General features: G+C 41.2%; 1 protein-coding gene across 1 annotated transcript in view; it reads left to right on the forward strand.

Moving 5' to 3' along the window:
• ANK2 (ankyrin 2) overlaps positions 1-18,121 on the forward strand; it is a 573,506-nt gene that overhangs the window by 234,392 nt on the left and 320,993 nt on the right. Inside the window, 2 exon segments of the mRNA XM_029608082.1 lie at positions 445-543; positions 2,469-2,666. Of these exon segments, the coding sequence (XP_029463942.1) occupies positions 445-543; positions 2,469-2,666 (297 nt within the window).

Consider the following 18,121-nt stretch of genomic DNA (forward strand, 5'->3'; position numbering starts at 1 on the left):
TGAAGTATCAGAGAATTATCATGACAAATCTTCATCGTGCTAAGGCATGCCACCAGTCACAGATGAATAAACCATTTAGGTTTCAAAGTGCCATTTTTACATAAAGCACTTATTAGATGCACCAAACAATGTTAATTATAAATTTGAAAGTTAGCTTCCAGTTGGTTGCAATACCAACACAAAAATCTGGCTAAAACAGTGATGGATTAACAAAATCTATCTGTAATTTGTCAGCACATGTTGTACACCAGGGATGGAAAATGTGCTGTTATTTCCTGGGGGAAGATGTACAAAAAAAGAGCATTTGGTTCAGGTTTGTGCATTACCGATTGTCTTCCTTTCCAGGGCTAGACCTCAGAAGACTTGTTCACAGAATGGTGCAGTCTGCTACCTGCTCGTTATGTAGAGATATGTCATTAACTTTCCCTTGCCTTTTCCAATCAGGATGGACTGACGCCACTCCACTGTGCTGCACGAAGTGGACATGACCAAGTTGTAGAGGTTCTCTTAGAGCGAGGAGCACCAATGCTTGCCAGGACCAAGGTGTGTCCATTAGTAGATTTGGTTATCTGTGCATTTAAGTAGATGGTAATAATAACATTTGATAATTATACATCAAATGAGCTTGGAAATTATAGTAATACAATCAAAAGAATGAACTTTTTTTTTTTTTAATTGACTTGACATTGTTGCTTTCCAAAAACGTTTACAAAAATCTTTGGCTGTGTTTGAATGCACTATTGAATGTTATTCATAGACTATTGAATGTGCCTGCTGCAGCATGCCACCATCCACAACTACTACACTTATAAAGTAAACACTTTGGAACCTTGTGCTAAATTGCAAAAATGTGTAATTGCATTTTAGATATGTTCACAATGAGATATGTACCAACCATTTATCTTGCCTCTTATATCATGGCAAATAGGGTATTGTGGCCATGATGAGTTTTATCACAATTACTGTATGAATATAGTAAAAGGCATGCAAATGAAGAATAATGAGCTGATTAGGAATTCAGATGGCATGCAATAAAGTGAGATTAAGTGGTGTAGTATTTAGCACATGAAATTGCATTCAGAAAGGAGGTCATATTCAGTAAGGTGGATAGTGGACAAGTTATCCAGCTAAAGTTAGCCAGATATCTTGTCTTGGATATTAAGTGGGATAAGCTACCTATACCTAACTGGCCAAATTTTAAATATGTCCGATTAAGTGTAAAGTTATTTGGCCTTGTGTGGCTGGATAACCTGCCACAAAACTGGATAACTTCAAAAGATATCTGGTTAAGTAGCCATCCTTTTGGGAAAAAAAAACAAAACTGCTGGCCTCCTTGCCCAATTCTGAGCACCCCATCACCACTAATTATTGTCCCTACTACTTGTAGAGTCCCCCCCCCAAAGAAAAACCTCCAACACATAAAAAGTTGTGAGCCATCCTCCATGTTCCCCTCCCTCCCTGGAGAAAAAAGATAATAATCCAGTCTCCTCTCACCCTCCCACCTGCCTACGCTATTCATCCCTTTCTTCCGCTAATTCCTTATACCCCCCTCCCCCTGGTATCTTCCTCGCAACCATGTTTGTAGGCCTGGGATCGCTGAAAGACGCAATCACAGGTGTTTGCAGCATAGCTATGGACAGCTGTGCTAGAAGCGTACGTTAGTAAATGATTTCCTAATGCTGGTATGGGGGCACATCCATTACTGTGCAACATTATTGGTGGGTCTACCAGATAATTTGCCAAGAGTATTGCAGCTAGTGTAAAATGCTGCAGCTTAGATTTTGTGGGTTTTTCTCAAAGTTTGATCATGTGACATTTGTGCTGCAGCATCTGCACTGGTTGCCGGTGAAATGGCTGGAGAAGTTTCGCCATTTAGCTACTGTCCATAAATTGCTAATTACCGAAGAATATTGTGCGTTAAAGAACACATTGTCCCATTATTTCCCCAACAGCTCGCCGCGATCACAAGCAGCTGGTTTATTATGCGAGTCCCCACTGAGTAAGGGGTAGGCTTTCCCAAACACATGCGAGAGTAAGTTGCATCAGCAAGTTGGAATAGTTTGCTGGTTCAGCTGAGGGACGTGAGAGATTTAAAGTTCAGGCAGAGGGATTAAACACATTTTTTCCTAGAGGCATATGGTTGAGCGAAATGTAATGTGTTTTATTAAATGTATGAGATTTGCTGTCTAGTTTAATTTTAAGTCTTATTATGTATGTGTTTCTGTAATCTGCCCTGGACAAATTTTGTATTTGGAAGTTGAGGAATAGAGCCATTTTAAATAAATAAATAAATAAACTCCTACTAATCTGTAACAGAAATAATCAATACCATGAAATATCCTTTTCTCCCCAGTGTCCTTTACAAGCAGTTGGATATTATTTCATAATCCAAACAGTTGTTACTCGAGTGTTGCTATTCATTTTTGTAAGCTGGCTGTTTTCTTGTTTATCTTGCTTTGTTGCTATAGAACGGACTTTCTCCATTGCACATGGCGGCCCAAGGGGACCACGTGGACTGCGTGAAACACCTGCTGCAGCACAAAGCTCCCGTCGATGACGTTACTCTGGATTATCTGACTGCCCTCCATGTTGCTGCTCACTGCGGCCATTATCGAGTGACCAAACTCCTCCTGGACAAACGAGCCAATCCCAACGCTCGTGCCCTGGTAAAGCTGTCCTAGCACGGGGTTTGACAATGAAATAGTTTAATACTGGGGAATATGACAAACGGAAGCCATGGAAAGGTTTCTTAAGCATGCATGTTTCCATTAGCAAGGATATCGTCATGCCTGGCTGTTTGACTGGTTTTTTTTTATATACAATCTTATTTTTTTTAATAATTTCCCTTAGAACACCAGACTACAGAAGCCCTTTGGAAAGCAGGCCATTAAACATGTTACTTATTTCATTTGATTTAACATTTTGCTTTTTCTGATAATGTCATTGTATGTTTACAGTAAACAATTAAACCGGGCTTCCTTTAGATGACTAGGAGTTGATGATGGACACTTTGGCAGCAATGGATTAAGCAATGTTGTGAACATTTTTCTTGTCAGCCATTATGCTGGCGCGAAAGATTGATGAAAGTAGTAAGGCATCAGCAAAGATGAAGGGTTAGGCCCGGCGTTCACCTTTTGTGTTGTAAAGTGCCATCGTTTAAAAGAAGAAATTAGCTGAAAATGATTTTACAGGGCCGGCCAAATGGCTCATCAGTTGTGACCTGCAATGCTTTGTGGCAATTCTAAGTCGGTCTTGAGTCCAGACCAGGGCTTCTGCTTCCCCAGCTGTCTGAAACTGGTAACACAGCAGGAGCGGCATTCGCATCCTCCGAGAGAAAGCAGTGTTGTGTGTGACTCCCATGAAGTGCCTTCCGGCTGACCAAGAGCGGCATTCAGCAGAGCTCCAAAGGAAAACGGTGCTCTCTTGTCTTGGCTCATTTGTCTTTGGTAGGAGGACAGATGAGGGAGAAAAACAGGGAAAGCATGGGACAACATGGGGAGGGGGGAGTTATAAACTAGGTTATGTCATTGCCAACACACTCATTCCTCTTGAACTTTCTCCTATGATTTCTGTCTCACAATGTAACCCTTCCAGGTTTCCAGGCTATCAGGGAGAAAGGACCCAGCAGCTCGGTCGGTCGCAGGACACATTATGTTAAACATATGATGTTTAACATAATGTGTCCTGCGACTGACCGAGCTGCTGGGTCCTTTCTCCCTGATAGCCTGGAAACCTGGAAGGGTTACATTGTGAGACAGAAATCATAGGAGAAAGTTCAAGAGGAATGAGTGTGTTGGCAATGACATAACCTAGTTTATAACTCCCCCCTCCCCGCCCCCTAGCTTCGCATAGTTTCTGCCTCCAGTGCAGCTGGCTCCACACATTTAGTCTCCAAGTTGTAATATTCCCGAGGGAATTCTCTGAAAAGAATATTGCAAAATTCTGCAGACTTTTGTAACTGCCTGTACGCCAGGGGGGGTCACCTTCCCAGCCTCGGGGAGCATTGTGGTTGCTGTCCCCAGATGGGGAAATAAATGTCCAGGGCCTTGAGCTGGGGGCAGGATAACCTGCAGGGCCAGTGTCAGGCTGGGAACACGCCACATAAACAAACCACTCTCCAAACTCAAGCTGTGCTCCAAATAATAGATAGTTTACTGCAGAAACTTCAGGATCAAATATAATGATAGTGACAGTTCAGGTAGATGCAGAAATTAAACAGAATCACAACTCCAGAAAATCCTTTACTCTTCTCCTAACAGCTCCTCTCCTTAAATAACAGTTTCTTCTTACAGTAACAGAGAGTCTTTGGTTACTTTCTTTCTTCTCTCTCTCCTCAGTCTTTTACACAATCTAGCCTGGTTGTCTCTTTAATTTCCTCAGTCAGAAAAATTGTTACTCACAAAAATGTCCTGCTCAAGGAAAAAATCCTTCTGGTGCAGCCTCAGGATCCTCCGAGCTCCAAAAACAGTTCCCTCCGGCACAGTTTGGCCTCCTGGCATAGATGAGTTCTTGCCTCAGTTAAACACAGGTTTAATTTTAGAACTCCCAGGCTGTATCGCACCCTCTGCTTCTTCTTGTCTGGCCTTTAGGGATTTTTAGAGGAAAATCCCTGCCCACTCCTGCTGCTCCCTTCTGTAATCCTGGGAGAGGATCCCAGCTCCAACCGGTATCTTTCTCTTTCAATCTTGAGCAGCCCCCAGACCCAGTTGAGTCAGGGTTTTTATCACGTCTGCTCAGTGACCAAGCCCCCCTCAGGGGATGTACCCCCTTGCCTGTCGGGAAGGGTAGGTAACACCTTCTGATGCTCAGCTGGAATATTCCTACACTGATTCCAGGCTAACCTCTTGTCCCATGCACAACCTGTACCCTTCCAGCAGCTGTTTACCCACACTGTTAAAGACCATTCAGGGCTCCTATAAGCGATATCCACCACTTTACCTTCAAACCTGCCAGCAGTGTTAACTTCTATATACTTCTTGTGGCATGGGGGCCACACTTTATTTGTTCAGATGATAAAATATAATCTCTCTCTGTGAATGGTAATTAATTTATAAGGCAGTACAGAAAGTTATTAGTCGAAGATGCAGGATTTTTTATTTTTTTGTTCAGAATGTTCCTGTCATAAGACCTGGCCCCTCCAGATTGCTCTCACCCTTCCCAAGGTTCATCGACCATCTCCAGCTATCTCCCCCCTTATGATCTGAAGCCCTTCCCCATGCTTGATCTCTCCTCCCCTTCAGATCAGCCCCCCAGTTTGCTTGCTACCTCTCATTCCTCCTCCTTCTTTTCCCCCACCAGCTTTCTCACTTTGCTCCACCAGGCTCAAACTCCCACCCATTCATTCTCTCTCTTCTCCCACCCTGCCCCCCCTTTGAAGCCCAGACCCCCCCCCCCCCCTCCTCTCATTTCTTTACCTTCCCCTCCACTCAGTAGGCTTGATGCCCTCTTCTCAGCTCCATCTCTCTGTTCCCCCAGCAAGGCTGCCAGCTTTCTCTCTCTGCCCCCACAAGGTTTAAACTCCACCCCAGCTCTCTCTCTCTGCTCCCCCACAGTTCTCTCCCCTCACCCCAGCAAAACCTCCTAGCTTTCTCTCTGTCTGCCACCCCTCTCTTTAGCAAGATCACTAGCTCTCTCCTACCTTTCCCCAAACGCGCTGTCTATCTCTCCTTCAGGATCCCCTGGAGCCCCACTGCTCCCTCCTTTGTTTGGGCCCAACTGCAGGCTTAACCTTCCAGCCTGTGCGGGTCGATGCTGATTCTCCTGTCTACATAGGCCTGTTTGCTGCTGCTCCTTTTTCGCTTCCAGCTGACACTGATGCTATTCATTCTTCATATCTAGCCTGCACAGGCTTCCAGGCCACTGCTGCTGTTTCCTGGTCCCCATGCCTAATTTTGTGGGACAGATTCTGCATAATCCAGGAGGAGAGCTGTGGCTCCTCTTCATTTGTTGGGGTGCATGAGATTGTCCCCTGTATGGAGCAGCAATGTAGAATAGGATGGGAAGGAGAAGGGAAGAGCCCTTACAGAGGAAGATGGAGAAAGAAGCTGTTTCGAACCATCATCAGTGATTGATTTCTAAAAAAAAAGAATAGGTTGCCATAGAGATATTTAAATTAGTGGGCATTTTTGTCTTTTAATTCCAATTACTGTAGCCAGGAAAGAATCAGAATCCCTCTCCAAACGTTCTATTGCTATAGATTTAATAATTAGTTAAAAATTACAGTACTGGCAGAAAATTAATTTAATTTCCCAGAATATACAATCAGAATATGCAATTGTTTTTAATTACATTTAATTTAGCATTTTTAGTCTACTTTTTCAAGGACCTTCGTGTTCAAGATGGATAACAAGCATAATACAAATAAAAATATCCATTATCATAGGTAAACAGAATCACCAGCCACCCCCTGCCATAGGATCTAAAGGAAGTTCTACAGTTCTGAGGTTCAGAGATCAGATGATGTGACTGCACTTACTAGGCTCCAGGCAACTGTTCGAATATCCAGGTTTTCAGTTTCTTTGTAAATAAACAAGTGGACTCTGTTTTCAACTCAAGAGCCAAAAGGTTTCACAGTTCTGATGTCTTACCTGAAATTTTTATTTCTCAAGGACTAACATGCCTCAATTTCTTTATTCATTCAAATTTATTTCCTGCCACAATCTACTTATAATACTCAGGACAATTTACAAATACATTGAACATACCTCAGAAATACAATAGTACCTGATGATAAAATATAAACACATTTATGTCCAATGGATTTGTAAACAGTAAATATAAAATAAATTGAACCTGCCCTTTCAAACATCTGCCTGGCAGAGTAACCAACTTAAATGAAACAATCAGAGTCAAATCATACAAGATTAACTAAATGAGGTTTGAAATAGGGAGGATTTTACTATTTTTCTAAACTGCAACAATTTAGCCAACATTTTTGCTTCAATGCTCTCTTACAAGCAGACTGCAGGCTAGCCTCCTTTTGATGAAGGTAATAGGATCTCTTGAGAAAATATCAAATTCCTTGAGGGCTAATATAGGCTCAGTCTCTTTTTCAGGTGTGCTGGAACCAAATAATATACAGATCGAGAGAGGTTTAAATTATGAATGAAACTGAACCGGAAGCCAATGCAAAGCATTCAGAGTGAGCAAAATATTTTCCCCAAGGCAACGTGACCTGAGCAGAAGAATTCTGTATCAATTCCTGATCTATGAAGGGCATACATTGAGAGCCCACATAGAGAACATTACAATAGTCCAGCTTGGAAATGACCAGTACCTGAACTACTGTGCAAAGGTCATCTTTACAAAGATCACCAAGGATGCAACAGATCTGCCAAGTATGTCCAGTTCTTTGTTTTCGGTTTTTACTTTAGTTTTCCCCTTAATTTATCAGTGTTCCTTGCAACAAGTACAAAATTATATTTATCTGGAAAATGATGAGTCAATTTTTTCCCATTGATTTCTCCTGTTTTTGTTCTTGCAATAAACACTGATAAATTCCTGGGACAAATAAACACTGAAAACAAAGGTACCTATAAGTATGGAATCAATTGAGACTCCCAGAATGTGGCCAGAATCAGACACTAGAATGACCGCATTGTAAATCTTTACCACAGGGGCTGTAAGAAAAGGAGTGGGTCTCCTAAACCACAGCAATTCAGAATGCTGAGGTTTAACTTTAGATTGTTTCTGAGAAATCTGGCCAGCAGACATTGCCAGGCAGCCATTTAAATAATCCACAGCCTTCTCTCTCTTACCCAAGTGGAACACAAAGTTGAATGTCATCAGCATGAAACATAAACCTGATGCCCAGGTTCCATAATAACTTTGCTAGAGAAGAAGGTAAAGAAGAAATAAAAAAGGAATGCTGAGGACCACCACAGAGAACAAATATCGTACAGGGGGAATGATTCTCCAGAACCACCCTCAGCTTCCTGTTCTCCAAATATGGACATAAACCATCAACAATACTAACCTCCTGAAGCCGCTCCCTTAGGATATGATGGCCCTACTACCTCAAATGCTGCAGTCAAATCCAACAGGACCACAGCAGCATCACAACCTTTACCCAGAAAATTGTGTAGCAAGTTCACAAGTGAAAGATCTCCATGTCATGACAAGATTGAAATCCTGAATGGCATTTATCGAAAACATTAGCGTCCTCCAGGACCCGGGACAATTGCATTAATACTGCTTCCTTCAAAGTTTTGCAAGATAAGGAAAATTGGAGACAGGCATGAAGTTGGCTAGCACATAAGGTTCAAACTAGATATTTTTCAGCAAAGATTTCACCAATGCCTCCTTTAAGGAGTCGGAAAGACACCTTCCTGTAACGAAAGATTCACAGTCTTTTCCACCAAACTGCTTATATGAAGGCTAGCAAGTTGTAATAGCCAAGAATGACAAAAGTCCATTTTACTAAAGGTAGGTCTCAAAGAAGTCACAAAGATTGAATTTTAATTGATCAAGTTCTGAGAACTTTTTAAAAGCTGAATAGACTCCAATCTTGGCAAGACACTGTTTGTCACAACTTTGTGATGCAATCTCTCCTGTTCTTATACTGAGGGGGAGAACTGGATATTTTGTGTCACACATAGTCTTCTTGTATTACCAAAATCTTATCTCTATTGAGGGCAATGCCAAGTGAAAAACTTGCCTATAGAACAGAGTACATGTGGGTACATACCATTTGAGTTGGTGGACTAAATATCTTAGGCTTAAACCCCACAAAACTCTAAAAGTATTAACAATTTTGAAGCAGACAAAGGTAGCCAGTAAAGTGCCCTGAGGAAAGGCATGACCATGTGCCATTTCTATGGAATTTTACACCAGCTGCAACTGATATGCAGTCCTGTATGGGAGCCCCTAGTAGACTGCATTAAAATAATCGAGATGGGAGAGGACTTCTGCCTGACTTACTGTCCTCAGCTCTGACTGACTCAAACATGGGTGCAAAATTGCCTGTCTACTCAACAAATGCCTTCCTGGCTACCAAAGTTACCTCATCATCCACGGAAAGGGAAGAATTGATGATAACCCAGAGACTTCAAAACTTCTATACTGGGAAAAGGATCACATCTTCCACCTTTCGGCATAGACCAGATGAGAATAAGGCAGACCTATGCACCCACAACTGTTCTGTCTTGTTATGTTTTAGTTTTAGTCTGCTCATCGGCATTCAACCATATGGTTAAAGAAAAATATTCACTTAAGGTGTATGAATTTTTCTCTAATTATCCCTTCACTGTCAAGAGAAGTTGGATGTCATCAGCATAGCTGTAATAGACAAGATCAAGTTCTCTAATAATAGAGCTTAATGGCTTTAGGAAGACATTAAAAATGAGAGAGAACCTTTTGAGAACCTTGTGAGACACCAAACATAGAACCCAGGCTTGAGTTAATTGCAAGAGTATTTTAATTCTCTGCTGTCTCTCCTTTAAGAATGAATTAAACCAGTCAGCAACTGTGCTATTGCTACTCAGATCTCTCATTCTTCAAAAGTAGTGCATGCTCAACAAACTCAAACACAGCTGACAAGTCAAGCTGCATTAAAAAAAACCTACTTCACCCCTATTCATCAACAATCGAAGGTCATCTATTAATGCTATAAGCACTGTTTCAGTGGTAAAACATTTTCTAAATCCTGTTTGAAATTGATCTAAAAGGTTATGTTTCTAGATAATCTAGAAGTTGGACTGTGACAGTGTTTTCCACTAGCTTGGCTATAAGTTGGAGATAGGTTTATAACATGCACTGCATAACATCCAAGGTCATATTTTTTAGGGTAGGAGCCAGTATAGACGATTTCAGAGAAGTAGGAAAGTATCCTCTGTTCCATGATATGTTAACAATATTAGTAAAATATTTTTCAGAAGATTATTAGCTTTTGAAAGATGCCCTGTTGGGCAGGGATGAAGGTCACAAGTATCTTTCCTGAATTTAATTATCAATGCTTTCATTTTCTTAGTAATCTCAGACCACAACATTTTTCTTTTTCCTTTTCCTTGGATGCTAACTACCCAACCAGCAAATGGTCAGTGGAACCAGCAGATGTAGCAGAGTTAAACTCTGCTTGCTGTGCGTGGACTAGAGAAGAGCATAGCAGGACTGTGTCTAGTCTAAAGATTCTCTGATCAGGGCTACCTCTAAATGGAACTGTGCTAACTGTTCACAGTCAGGAGCTTTATTCAAAATGTCTGTCTTAACAGAAGTACACTTAAATAGATTATTAGCTATTTGAAATAGTTCTCCTGTTTGCCTTCACAATCAAATCCATAAAGAAAGTTTTCTTCGCTTCATATTTATATTTTATATACGTTGTTCAGCTCAGTTATATAACTAGATAAATGTATCCAGCTAACCTAACTCATACTGTATATTCAGAGGCTAGCCATATTAGAGATATGCATTGTTTTTGTGTTTGTGTCATTCTTTGTTTTTTGGCCACCATGGAAAATGTCATTTTTTTTCAGTTCGGGTCTTTTTTTTCGCGAAAAATCAATTTTTAGTTAGTGTGTGCTAACTCCCCGTTAGCGCGCACTAACAAAAACAGTTAGATTTTGTTACTTTTTGTTACTTTTTGTTAGTGTGCCCTAACGGGTGTTAGGGCGCACTAATGGGGAGTTAGCGCGCACTGACTCTCGTTAGTGTGCACTAATCGGAAAAACATATTTTTGCAATAAAACGGGAAAATCCTGATTTTTTTGGGGCTCCCTGAAACATGCCGAATTGGACAATTTCGTTGCAGTTTTCCAATTCGGCAAAAACGAATGCACATCTCTAAGCCATATTACTGAATATATCCGGATATCTTAAAGTTAGCCGGATAAGTTTATCTGGCTAACTTTAGGGCAGGTGTACCAGCTGACCAGACTTAGCCAGATAAACTGACTTACTAACTCTGAATATTGGAGTTAGCTACATAAGTACCAAAATCTTCATTTAGCTGGATAACTTCTCTGTTATCTAGCTAAATGCTTTTGAATATGGACTTCCTTATTGCCCATAAAATTCAGCCATCATTACTGCCAGTTGATTATAGGATCATGCCTAACTAGGATCTTGTTTTTACTGAATGTTTATTGAAATATAAACTGTTAAGTTTGTTGCCCAGTTATAGGTGACAAGACTGAGTTGTAACAATGACTTTTTGTAAATTTGTGCTCTGTGCCTTTTTCTAATAACAAAATAGGGAGGATCCCCATATGTATCTCTGTCCTGCAGATAATGCCAATAATGGTGGAAATCTGAGTGGAAGCAGTTAATGTCCTTTCTGCTATTAAGAGAAATTTGAAGCAGAATGTGAGACTGAGAGACCTGGCAAGGGAGCGGTCTATTTACCCTACAAAACATTTTTTGTCCAAGAATAGTCTATGTAGCTAAACAAGTGCAAAAAAACTCTGCAATTTTGGGGATCATGCCAATCTTAAAAAATATGTTCCAGACTTGTTAAAAACCTTAGGGGGCGGATTTTAAAAGGGTTACTCGCGTAACCCCAAAAATCCGCTCCTGCATGCGCCTAGCCTATTTTGCATAGGCCCGGCGACGCGCGCAAGCCCTGGGACGCGTGCAAGTCCCGGGGCTTGAAAAAATGGGTGGGGCGTGGGCAGGGCGATCCAGGGACATGGCGTGGCCAGAGGCCTCTCTACTGTCGCTGGGCCCGGGGATCGCGCAATTTCACTTGGCTGGTGCGTGCAATCTACGCCTGCCCAGAGGCAGGTGTAAATAAAAACATAAAGGTAGGGGAGGGATTTAGGTAGGGCTGGGGGGCAGGTTAGATAGGGGAAGGGAGGGGAAGGTGGGGGGGCAGAGGGAATGGGGAAAGCCATCAGGTCTCCCCCTAGGGCTCGGCGTGCACAAGTGTGCACCCCCTTGCGTGCGCCGACCCCGGATTTTATAACAAGCACACAGCTGCGAGTGCATGTTATAAAATCGGGCGTAGATTTGTGCATGCCGGGTTGCACGCACAAATCTATGTCCGCACGTAGGTATAAATATCTGGCCCTATATTACTAGTCCAAAGGGTCTTGCTTACTAAACTAGTTTTTTTTCCCCAGAGAAGAAAAATACTGTTGAGATAACAGATCTTCAGCACAGTACACCTCTGTGAAGATTTGACGTCATTTGGAGTAAGGAAAGTCTCACAAAGATGAAATTTTGTACTATGTTATCTCGCCTTATCTTGATGGTATCCTGTTATAGAGTCCATTAAGCTAAGGTGAGAGAACATAGTAGAAATGTCATCTTTGTGAAACTTTCTTCACTCCAAATGACATCAAATCTTCACCGAGGTGTACTGTGCTGTTTACGTCTCACTCTGCATGAAAAACTGGCTCCTAAACCACCAGCAAAACCTCACCTTGAGCTATTAGATGGCCCTACTATAGAGATATAAATAACTACTATGAAGGCCTTATAGGTAGTCTCTCTCTCTCCTTCTCCCCCTCTCTCTTTCTCAGCACACAATGCAAAGCATTTACCACCCCATGGAAAACTACTGGTGTAGTAATTCTAAAATATCCATAATGATACCCCTTTTTCTTAGCGCAGGAGTTATTCATGCATTATTACAGCATTTTGATGAATCTAGGTGTATGTGATATTTTTTCTGATAGAAAAATACCACAGGTAAAAGTACCACAAATTAGGTGACCCACAAATAAGAACATAAGATTTACCATAGCAGGTCTGACCAAAAGGTCCATCAATCCCAGTATCCTGTTTCCAACATTGGCCAATACAAGTCACAAGTACCTGGCAAGATCCCAAAAGGTCAATGGATTCCATGCTGCTTATCCCAGGAACAAGCTGTGGATTTCCCCAAGTCTACCTTAATAATGGTTTATGGACTTTTTTTCCAGGAACTTGTCCAAACCTTTTTTAAATTCAGCTGCTCTAACAGCTTTTACCACATCCACCAGCAATGAGTTACAGAGCAAAATTATGCATTGAGTAAAAATATATTTTTTCCTATTTCTTTTAAATGTATTACCTAGTAGCTTTATTGTATGTCCCCCTAATCTTTGTACTTTTTGAAAGATTAAACAACTGTTTCGCACTTACCCATTTTACTCCATTCATTATTTTTGAGACTTCTATCATATCTCCTCTCGGCCATCTCTTCTACAAGCCAAAGATCCCTAAATTCTTTAGCCTTTCCTCACACGGGAATCATTCCATCCCCTTTATCATTTTGGTTGCCCTTCTCTGAATCTTTTCTAATTCTCTTATATCTTTTTGAAGTAGTAACGAGAATTGCACACAATATTCAGGATAAAGTCACACCAAGGAGCGATACAAAGGAAATATGATATTCTCTGCATTATTCTCTATTCCTTTCCTAATAATTTGTGGTAGGAATGTGCATTTGTTTAAAACGAATGCGCAAAACATGACAATATGGCAAATTTGTTTCATTCGGTGGGCCCCCTTATACATTTTAAATGAATGCATCAGGCTTAGGCCTATGGCCAAAGTCAGGGCCTCACTTAAGGAACAGGCCAAGGCCTAAAGCAGGGGCTTTGGCCTATGCCCAAATGCGATGCCAGCACCTCAGCGTAGGTCTAGACCTAGGCCCGAAGCTGGGGCCTTGCCTAGGGCGTAGACTGAGGCCCAAAGTATGGGCTGTGGCCTAGGCCCAGTCTAATGCTGGGGCCTTGGCAGAGCCTCCCCCAAACAAACCTACCTGATCTGTCGGATATCTGCAGAAGTGGCCAAGCCAGAGTCCATATCCAGGCCTGATGACACAGTCTGGCCCAGAGGTTGGGTCCCGATGACACGGCCTGGCCTGGAGGTCAGGTCTCCATGCCGGTACCTTGACCTAGCCCCAGGTCTGATGCTGGAGCCTGGCCCAAAGGCCAGGTCCCAATGCCTGGGCTTTGGCCTAGGACAGGTCCCAGTCCCAGGCTCTATGCCACAGCCCAGCCCAGGGGCCAGGTCCCAATGTAGGGACCTCGGTGTGGGAGCAGGCCTATGCCCAGAGCCCAAGCCTCGAGGCAGGTCCGACCTTCTTTTCTTCAACTGATGCTATCCACTGGATTCATGCCAGAGTTAATTGTCTCTGGTGCATTCACCTGAGAGGTTGGTGCTATTTTGATATATGGCAGTGTACAACAATACCATATATCAATATAGTACCATCCAGCAGATGGCGTTAGTTGAAGAATAAAAGAAGATTGCATCTGACCTGCTCCAAGGCTTGGGCACAGGTCCAGCCATCAGGATCTGGCCTCCAGGCTGGGCTGCAGTATCAGGCTCTAGTTTCAGCCAATGCCCAGACATTGGAGACACGTTCTATGGGCCAGTCCCCTGAATTGGGCCTGACTCTAGACCGAGGCCCCAGCATTGGGACCCGGCCTCCGAGCTGAACTGCAAGCATCGGGCCTGAGCCTGGCCTCCAGCCTAGGCTTAGGCTCAGGCATTGGGACCTGGCATCAGGCCTCGGTCCGGATCGAGTCTCCGGCATCAGGACCTGTCCTTCAGGCCAGTCCGCTGCATCGGGCCTGGGCCTGTGCTCTGCCCAAGGCCGAGCCCAGACATTGGCCTTCAGTAGGCTGAGTCTGAGGTCGTGGCAACCTATCGCTTTCTCAGCCTACACAAGGCCGAGTCAGTGGATCTTTACCAGATCAGATAAGTGGGGGCCGGGGGGATCCTTTTGTCATTTTCTGGGTGTGTGGGAGGTCTTGGGAGGCCCTGTTTTCAGTTTTTTGCCTTTTTTATAATGTTTGATTCATTTTTTTCAAACAAATGAAACAAATCAAACATTCCATGAACTGACATTTCTGGGAAAAAAAAGCCTTCCTAAAATCAACCAAAAAACAAAAACACATTTTTTCACTGTACATCCCTAATTCCTAGCATTCTATTTGCTTTTTTGGCAGCTACTGCACACTGAGCAGAGAATTTCAACATTTAATCCATAATGATGCCTATATTTCTTTTTCTAGGTGGTGACTCCCAATCTGGAACCTTGCATTGTTTAGCAATAATTTGGGTTGTTCTTCCTTATATGCATCACCTTTCACGTTCCCACATTAAATGGCATCTTCCTTTTGATTGCCCAGTCTTGCCAGATCCTCTTGTAATTTGATGTATGGTATTGCCGTATACTGTGATTTAACAACTTTGAAACATTTTGTAGCACTCAAATTATATCACCTCACTCATTACCATCTCTAGGTCATTTATAAATCTGTTAAAAGATAGTGGTCCTAGTTCAGATTCTTGTGGCATTTCACTACTCACCTCTCTCCATTGAGAAATTTGACCATTTAGCCCTTCTCTGTTTTCTGTCTTTTAACCAGTTCTCATTCCACAATACAACATTGCCTCCTATCCCATGACTTTTTAATTTCCTTAAATCTTTCAAGAGGTACTTTCTCAAATACTTTGTGAAAACGCAGATATACTATATCAGCTTGCTCACATTTATTCTTGCCTTCAAAAAATGTAGCAGATTGGTGAGGCAAGATTTCCCTTGGCAAAATCCATGTTGGCTTTATCGCATTAAACTATGACTATCTGTATGTTCAGTAATTTTGTTCTTTACTGACGTCAAGCTCACCGGTCTATAGTTTCCTGGATCACCCCTGGAACCCTTTTTAAAAACTAGTGTTACATTGGCCACAGTAACTTCAGGTACTGTAGCTGATTTTAATGATATTTTACAAATTACTAATAGGTCTGCAATTTCATTTTTCAGATCCTTCAGCATTCTGGGATGTGTACTACCTGGTCCAGTTACTTCACTGTTCTTTAGTTTGTCAATATGCCATATTACATCTTCCAGTTTCACTGAAATTTGTTTCAGTTCCTCTGAATCACCTTTAAATATCACTTCTGGCTTAGGTATCCTCCTTAGATCTTCCTCAGTAAAGATTGAATCAAAGAATTCATTTAATTTCTCTGCTATGGCCTTGTCCTCCCATAGTGTACCATATTTTCCCTAGTTTAGTCCTCTTTGATAGATATCAAGTTTAGTCCTTCCTGAAGTCTCCTTCAGACTAGACTTGTTAAGTTGCTATATCCACAGGTCTCTGATTGTATATTACTGTTCTAATATGTTGTAATCTGTCTTAGACAAATTTCTTATTCAAAAAAGTGGGTAATAAATCCAAATAAATTGTGCCCATTTTTACCCTTTGGCCTTCTAATGATCCAAATGACCCCCTTGCAGGCATTTTGCTTTAGATATACCTAAAAAAAATTTTATTCTGAATTTTTGCTTCCACAGCAAGCTTCTTTTCAAATTTTGCCTTTGCCTTCCTTATTAATGCTTTGCATCTAACTTGCCAGCACTGTTCTCTCTAAGTTGTATGTGTGCGTATGCGCATGACAAAACATAATGCGCACAAGAAATCAAAATAAAATTAGCATTATGCTGGCTCATGGTGGTAAAATTTGAAATCAGCTTATAAAAAGTTGCAAAAAATACATTTTTTCGAACAGAGTGAAGTTTCCAAAGGTTGCATGTGGAAAAATGAGCATATACATATGTAAATAACATGCACCCACATATATACTATTTTACGAAGCTCAAATATACACGTGTAAATAAAGGTTTGCAAATACATTTATGTGTGTAAAAAGGAGGTCTGGGGCATTCTGGGGTGAGACCAACATTTGTATGTAAGATGATATTTTATAAAAATTTACACATGTAGATTTGACAGATTACTCATGTATATTTATATCTGCTCTTTATCTGGCAAAATTGATAGTAAATGTCTTTATTGTGAAATACTATCTGGGTATGTGGTTGGGTGAACTGGCGGGAGTTCAGGCTGAAGAGCCAGAAAGATCTTGCTGACCTACAGATGAACTGGATGTTCTAGTAGATCAATTAATAAAACTGCTAATTAGATTGACATGCGCATGTTGAAAAATCTGCTGACTTGCATGCGTGAAAACCAGCTTGTGGGGATAAATGCATGTAAATTACACATGTAAAATCTCCTTATGTATATTTTTAAAATAAGAAGTAAAAATGCATGGGTAGAGTAGTTGTGCTTCAGGTAGTAGGATAAATTCTGACTTACTCAGCTAAGTAGCATCTTTGTTGCTACTTAGCCGGATAAGTCTTAGATTTTTTTGCTAGCTTTGTTAGCTGGATAAGTAGCGCTTTTAAAACTTATCCGACTAATTAGCAACAAAAATGCCACTTAGCTTAATAAAGCAGAACTAATCCATCTTTTACATGGATACAAATATTGCAGGGTAGATTTATGTGTATTTTATAATTCGTATGTATATGAGAAGTGCGGGTTTTAAAATACTGGGTGTGTTGTATGCAGCTGTATACATGCATATGGGGGTGCATGCACAGGTCTTTTAAAGTTATCCTCTCTTCCTTTCAAAAAAATGGAAGGAACATTGCTTGCCAGTGCTTATGCTATTTCCTGTTTTCTTCATTTAGATCCCTTGTCCATTGTTTGAAAGCTGTTCTTTTGGCTAGAATAGCCTCTTTCACCTTACATTTTTAACCATGCTAGCAGTCATATAGCCTTTCTTCTATCCTTTGTAGTGCATGGAATGCATCTGGTCTGGGCTTCCAAGATGGTACTTTTAAACAATGTCTATGCCTGATGTAATCTCTTAACCTTTGCAGTTGATGCTTTCATTTTTTTCCATTCCATTTTCCTTATTTTATCATAATCTTCCTTTTGAAAGTTAAATGCTATTGCAGAAGGTTTCCTTAGTGTCCTCTCTCTAGTAATCAAGTCCAATTTATTTTTTTATAACTTTATATTTATAAATTTTCCTGGCCTACAATCACAACATGTAGAATGCACCCAAACAAAATATATATTTTGTGACACTGTACATCACTTCAGAATAATATAAACAGTTGCACAACAGGTAGATTGCATATGCTTGACAGGGAGTCAAACCCTCCTAGAAGGAAAGCAGTACATAAAGAAAGGCATATCTTAACTGCTAAAATCTGCAAGGTATTGGTGACTAGGACCCCAGATAGCATTATACTTAAATTGCTCATGCTTCATACTATACTGTAGACATTCAATATCAGCAATGTTTTCCACTTGTTTACCCCAGTACTCAATTCAGGGGTCTCTTTTCCAGAAGGTGACAATTGTAAAATGCACCACCAGCAATAATTGAC

Source organism: Rhinatrema bivittatum, chromosome 1 (assembly GCF_901001135.1).
Source record: "Rhinatrema bivittatum chromosome 1, aRhiBiv1.1, whole genome shotgun sequence".
NCBI classification, from domain to species: Eukaryota; Metazoa; Chordata; class Amphibia; order Gymnophiona; family Rhinatrematidae; genus Rhinatrema; species Rhinatrema bivittatum.